Here is a 7,091-nt window from a genome sequence, read left to right on the forward strand (position 1 = left end):
TAACTAAATATAGGTCATAAATTATTACAAAAAATAATATATAATGATCAGATATAAATACAAAATTTAAATTATTTATTCAAGATACATTAATGTAGATTTACATTAAATTATAAATATGCCGGCAGCACGGTGGCTCAGTTGGTAGAGCTGTTGCATTTCAGCAAGAATGTCGCTGGTTCAAATCCCGATCGGGGGCCTATCTGGTGGAGTTTGCATGTTCTCTCCGTGCGTGCGTGGATTTTCTCAGTGTACTCTGGTTTCCTCCCACAGACCAAAAACATGTTAGGCTGATTGGTAACTCTGAGTGAGAGAGTGAATGATTTTTGTCTCGTTTGTCTTTATGTGTCCCTGTGATGGACTGGAAACCTGTCCAGGGTGTCCTCTGCCCAGTGATAGCTGGACATGGGCACCAGTGAGCCCTGTGACCTGAAAAGGAAGCAGTGGATAAAATATAATGGATTTATGGTTATAAATATACCTTTATTTCTGGAAGGTGTTAATTCAGAAAGTTGTACAAATGTATTTGTCCCCAACAAAAAGTTGTCCCTACTTTTCTCTCTATGAAGATCAGAATGTTCAGTTTCCACTGATTCACTTTAAAGTTCATAGTGTTTATTATAATGTACATATAAAAAAAAACAATTTTGTTTATTAAACAAATTTAAGAAATGTTTTAAAATAGCATTTATTATGCTCAAAATAATACTATTTCAAGAATTTCTTTGTTTTTTTTAAATTCATAGGTGAATACTCCATTTATTACATTAGTGGGTTGGGGTACTAAAATTGGTTCAGGGAAAAAAATAACATATCTGACACACCCAGTATGCATTGTAATGTTTAGCAGGAAGGTTCTGCATAATCCTTGTGTGCAATATGTGCAGAGCTAGACAGATCTGGTGAAGTGAAAAGTAAAAATGTACATCTTTAAGTCTAAAACGGGGCCCAGGATTTTGTCACTTTTTATCGTATTTATGGTAATATGCTATAAGCTATTAAATTTATATTCTGCACCGAAACGTTAACTATGCACGTGGTGCAGAATGTTTTAATCGATTCTCAGCACATTTTACTGCATTCCTATTATCCTTTATTCACTGCTCCTTGAAAAATAAAAATTATGACTAACAGCTTTAAGCTACCAAACTGAAATGGCCATCATATACATTTTTCGCAATACTTTGGGTCAATCAGCACCAATACCAACATTTTTTTAGTGACAACATTAAACAAACAACATTTTTTTTGTTCCTTTTTTGATACAATTTTGTCTTTTTGCCAGTGTACTAAAAGACAAACAAACATTCATATATACAGTAAGTGCCAATTAACCCAATATGCATGTTTTTGATCTGTTGGAGGAAATTGGGAAAACTTGCACAAAACATGCATGCACGGAGAGAACATGTAAACTCCACTCAGAATGATCCCTTGCTGGGATTCAATCCATCAACCCTCTTGCTGAGAGGCAACAGCTGTACCAGCTGAGCTACTGAAATGCTTTCTTTGCAACAATTTAATGGAATAAAACACTTGCTTTTAAAATAAATAAAATTATTCAATTTTTCTAGAGAATTTTTACTTACAGGCCTGTACTGCCTTTCTTCTTTTGTAGTTTTCTTTTCTGTACTGCCTGGTTGCTGCTGGCTCGCTGCCTCCCTCTACTTGTGGACTCTGACCAAGGCTTCAAGGCTTACCTGTCCAAAGATGATTGGCCAGAGGAGGTTTGGACAGCACCGCCCATCCACCAGCGACTGCCAATGAGGAGGCCAGAAGGAGGAAGAAGATCATAAAAGCCACCTCTGCCCTTCAGTCAATGCTGCTGTGCTGAGTGTGCAGTATGCCAATCTTTGGTGGTGCAGCCAAATTGTGGTTTCAAACTGTGTCTTGCTTTGTCTTATTGGTTCTGATAGACTGTTAGAGCTGTCATTTCTAACCCGAACCCAAGCTCAGCCCCACTTGACCCGGGCCGGGCCATAATAATGTGCTTAATGTGCGGGCCTTGTCGGTGTCAGGCTTTTGATTGAGTCAGGGACGCGAGTGGCTGACGATCCAATTATATGCCAACATAGCTTGCCATACTTTCACCAGCTGCACGCGGCCATTTGACTGCGCGCTGCCTGGCCAGATGGGCTTGGGACCTGTAATTACTGTTAATTCATCGGATCAGGTAGGGTTCAGAGATGATGGCTGCGGGCTGGGGCCGGATTTTTTTTGACACAAGTGCAACTCTATAGACTGTGACCTTTGTAGCTAAGACACATTAGTTTGTTTGGAGATTTCATTCTCATTGTGGAGCCATTTGTGTTAGTTTGGTCATTGCTAGTTGGGGTTGCGTGTTTTGTTTGGTTTTGAATTTTCATCTTTGTTTTCAGGTAGTTGGGTCATTTTTTCAGAATAAAAAGGTATTCTTGTTTTTAGTTCATCTGCGTGAAGAACGCCAGCTATCGCTGTGTTTGTTTGGTATTTTAAAAACTCAGCCAAAATAAATTGTCATTTATAATTTTTTTTTTTTTTTTTTTTTTACACAAACTTTTGTCATGTCATTTATGTTGTGTCCAAGGCGAGCCGGGAACTAACACATGGTTTTACTTTCAGTAGCTTTTTTTCCTTTTATTGTCTTTAATCAATCTAAGATATGAAGTTATGTCAAAATCATTAATTGTAAACATTAAAAGAAGATTTAAAAAAAAAATCACATTAACATGCCATCATGTGTTACTGTTTATTTTTTTAATGATCCGTTATTGTATAGTCCAGTACACAGCAAACTGTCCTTTTTGAACAGGAAAACATGCTTTTCAATGCACCTCTTTTTTTTTTTTACACACATTTTACTTCAGACATCTTCAAAGAGAAATTTTAAATACATAATTCACTTTTCTGTTTAAATTGTGCTCAAGAAACTGATTGCAGGTGAGAAAGACGTAAAGTTTAATTACTTTCACCACCCGTTTTCTTTTTGCTAACACACTGTATTTACCATAAATATTCAGCAGTCAGGCTAATCTGGATGAAAACATGACATATATCATTGACCAAACGACACACGCTGATAGTAACACACTATATGGGCTCTAAAGTTTCATCTTGACTCCCAGACACAGAGCCAACTCATTTTTCTGGATTTTTCCATCCTTGTTGACATCGCAGTGACTCAGCAGAATAGTACGCAGCTTGTCCAGGTCCGGACCCGTGATATTTGGCTGGAGAGGAGAAAAGACGATGTGCAAGGTGAATAACAGGAAGTGGTTTAGTAATTGTGTTATCATTAACATGTAAGCATGTCGCCTCTTGCACAGTGACTCTTGCTGGACATCAGCTGCCTCAGTGACCCAAAAAGGAGAAGCGGGCAAAGAAAATGGATGGATGATAATAGACAAACGCAAACGTTTTTAGTCTTACATAAAGCAGCCTAAAGATTTAGGCATGCGGTTTTCCCAGTATTATGTCTCATTTGTGGACTTTGTTAATTAAGTGGAAGTCTGTGCGGTGAAGGTGAGTGACAAAAGAAATAAGTGTATAGGTCTAGAACAAATCTATTATTGCACATATATTTGAAAGTCAGGCTTTTGAATTCACAGCTGGTAAACACCAACTTAACAAAAAATATCTTAATAAAAACGTCTAATTTTTAAAGAAATTACAAAACTAAATTTATGTTTGGACTGCAGATACTTTTGGAGGTTTCTTTTCCTTGGATTCCTCCTGTTTGACAGCAGGATCAGCATTGTTTGGAAGTTTGCCGAGCATGTGGATTCCACCTCTTTTAATAATGAGATTTAAATGTGCTTTTAAAGTTTAATAACTGTAAATTATACTGCAAGAAAACGTGTCACTGTCTCTAACCAAAACTTTAAGTCCTTTCCACGCATACAGATAAATGTGCAGCAGGGTATGAGCATGAGAAAAATCTCCCATTTTAAAAGGAATGGAGTGATTAACAACAAAGTCCATGCTCAATAATCCAGGTATACAATCCAACATTTTTCAGTCAGGTCATCTGGACAGTTTCTTTTTTTGTGTTGAAATGTTTTGCCTTCGATCCGGAAGACCTGACTGAAAAATGTTGGATTGTAGACCTGGATTACTGAGCATGGGCTTTGTTGTTTTCAACCAGTTTGACACGACAGTCAACAAGAAAGAGGGCCGGCCATGGAGGAGGGGGCGTACCAAAGAGATCATCTTAGCACCAACATAACTGGTTTGTTCCACTTTGGAGTAAACTGTTGGGGGAAGAATCAGTTTTGTTGTGTGTTTCCTTGACTGATGAAGCCTTCTGGATCGAAGGCGAACCGTTTCAGCACAAAAAAAGAAACTGTCCAGATGACCTGACTGAAAAATGTTGGAATGGAGTGATTATGAACAAAGAACACTTTATTTTCTAGTGATTTTTGTTTTAAGCGTAAAATAAAAGCAGATATTCTCTGTAAAAAAGTGCAAGAATGAATGATTTTCACCACACACACAGCGCTTGTAACTGTCATGTGTTTCCATTACAAAGGACAGAAATTTTTCACAACAGGAAAACATTCATATTGAACAATAAAGTATACAGTATATATTAAATATATTTACAATTATATAGTAATGTACCGTATTTTCCAGCGTATATGTCACAGTTTTTTGCATAAATTAGCATGCCTGCGACTTTTACAGCAAAGTGGCACATTTATGTTTTTTTCCATATATATAACCCAATTTTTGGCTGAGATCTGACAATTTCATTCATTCTGACATGAAAAATATTGAACACTACAATTTTCATCCACTAGAGGGTCCTCGACCAATATGGCAAGCCAAACGTCTCATTAATAGGTAAAAGTGGCTATTAACGAGACACTTGGCTTGCCATACACAGCCACCTTCTCTCGCTCCGGAACTCCTGGAACAAATGTCAAATCAGCTGCATTTCACTGCACCGCCCGGGTGAAATACAGCTGATTTTACCATTAAAATGCATTTATTAAAAGTTCAACTGAGACACACCTTTGCTATAATGTCGAGCAAACAAATAATTGTTTTAGGTGGTTATCTTGTTCAATTTTGAAGAAATGCACAGCGAGTCGTCCCTCTGCGCGCACCCGCTTCCGCGTATCGGCTTTTGAAATACAGATGATTTGACCGTCAAAGTGCATTTATTAAGAAAAAGTTCAACTGAGACACACCTTTTCTATAATTTTGAGCAAACATATAATTGTTTTTAAGTGTTAATCTTGTTAAATTCTTGTAAGTCCTCATGTGCACGCTCCCGCGGCCGCCATTTGGCAGCCAATCAATTTTTGGCACAACACCTGCCCACGTTTCCGGGTGGTCAGCGGTGACGTGTTACAATCGTGACGCATCAGCAGTGACGCATAATAGATGAAACTTATACGGCAAAGCGATGTGTACGGCGGAAAATACGGTAGTGCAGATTGTTTAACAGCAGTTACTCTTAAGCCAAAATAAAGCACTCACAGAAATGTGCAACATGACCACATTATTCGCATTTAAAACCAAATTCTGTTCCTGCTTTGGTTGTTTTGCAAAACTGCTGTCAGACATTAGCTTCAAAATGAAGTTCTGCTGGGGGATGCAGCCCCCACTGGTGGTGACTTAGGGGTATAGCAACAATTTACACCCAAAAACTTTAAATTTAAAAAATAATCAGACAATTTCTACATGCTGAAACAAATGTTTTATTACTAGAATGCTTACGAAGAAGGATACAAATAAATAACAGAACTCGAACCCAAATTCCCTTTGATGTTCCGGTCAGTGTTTCATACAGGCTAGCATTAGAGTTGCAACACAGCTAAATGAAACAGGAAGTCAGAAAAAATGACGTTTGAAACTTACACAAACCTGTTTAAAGGTGAAGCAATGATTCAAGACAATGTCTATGATCGGTGTGTGTGTGTGTTTTCTGATAATGAGTGACCTGTTGCCAAAATATTTTACTATGTATTGTTGTAAGAAAGAAAAATAAAGGGCTCTAACAAATTAGCATATTGTGTAAGTTGTGAAAAAAAAAAAAGTTCAATCATTAAAAGTATCCAATGCACAGTACAAAAAGCACTTAGTTAGATCCATTGAGAAAACCCCAAGCTTCACACTTGCCTGATGGAAGTATAGCAATGATATATTTTTGATAAAAAAAAAAAAAAAACTTTTAGACAAGGACAGTATCATCTGAAGTTTACAGTGAGAAAAAAAAATGACAGAAAGAATCTTACCCTGACCAGGCCCATCATGTCTTTGATAAAGCCATCAACTTCAGTACCCTCCAGAGCTCCTGTTTTACTCTGAGCAAGAAGAAAGAAACAGAGCAGTGGAAAAAGGAGAGGGAATTTTAAAAACAGTAAGAAAATACTAACAGGTTGTGTTAGTTACATCCTGGAGCTTTTCTTTAGTCTTTAACTGGAGTGCTGTTGAAGACCATAAAGTGTAAGGAAACTGCTCCCAGTTTTCTTCTCTTTGATTGGATGGGGAAAAAAAAACATGTTCTATTACAATTTTCAAGCAACCACTTATAGAATGAAATACTGCTAGTAAAGGTTCATGATAAAACAGATCCTAAAGTGAGTGTTTTCAAACATTCATTCATTCATACCTATCTGCCCACCACAGACTCATGTTTGGGCTGCTGTTGACATGCCATATTGTTTTACATTGTTAGTGTTTGGCGTAGATCTTACAGCGTACTGTTTGGCGTTCGTTTAGCGTATATCTTAGTGTACAGTAGTCCCTCGCTACTTCACGGTTCATTTATCGCGGACTCGCCCTATCGCGGTTTTTCAAAATAAGATTAGACATGGCACACAATTGGCTGATTGATGGGTGAGTAGCATGATCGGCATGGAATTTTTATTTAAATAAATTATTTTAAATTATTTCGCACCTGCTGCACATTTGTGCAGCCCTTACTGCAGGATAAACTTCCTGCTGCAGCTGTTCACCGTGCATAGTGGATAAGTGGGCGTGGCCAAGAACGCTTGCAGGTGGCAAAGAGCAGAGGAGGCAGGGAGCTGAAGTCATAACATTCTGTGATCTTTTAGAGCATTTAGAGTTTAGAAACATTGTTTAGAATATTGCAAGAGTGTGGG

The 7,091-nt window shown here is 37.7% G+C and overlaps 1 protein-coding gene across 1 annotated transcript in view; it reads right to left on the reverse strand.

Moving 5' to 3' along the window:
* Nucleotides 1–3,020: 3,020 nt before the first annotated feature.
* LOC119410348 (secretagogin-like) overlaps nt 3,021–7,091 on the reverse strand; it is a 25,308-nt gene continuing 21,237 nt past the window's right edge. The window contains exons 7-8 of the mRNA XM_037677258.1: nt 6,222–6,290; nt 3,021–3,209 (exon numbers count right to left, since the gene is read on the reverse strand). Coding sequence (XP_037533186.1) covers nt 3,081–3,209; nt 6,222–6,290 — 198 coding nt within the window. The 3' untranslated portion in view covers nt 3,021–3,080. The remainder of the gene's footprint in view (nt 3,210–6,221; nt 6,291–7,091) is intronic.

The sequence above is a fragment of the Nematolebias whitei genome, chromosome 5 (assembly GCF_014905685.2).
Source record: "Nematolebias whitei isolate Nwh7 chromosome 5, NemWhi1, whole genome shotgun sequence".
In the NCBI taxonomy this organism is placed as follows: Eukaryota; Metazoa; Chordata; class Actinopteri; order Cyprinodontiformes; family Rivulidae; genus Nematolebias; species Nematolebias whitei.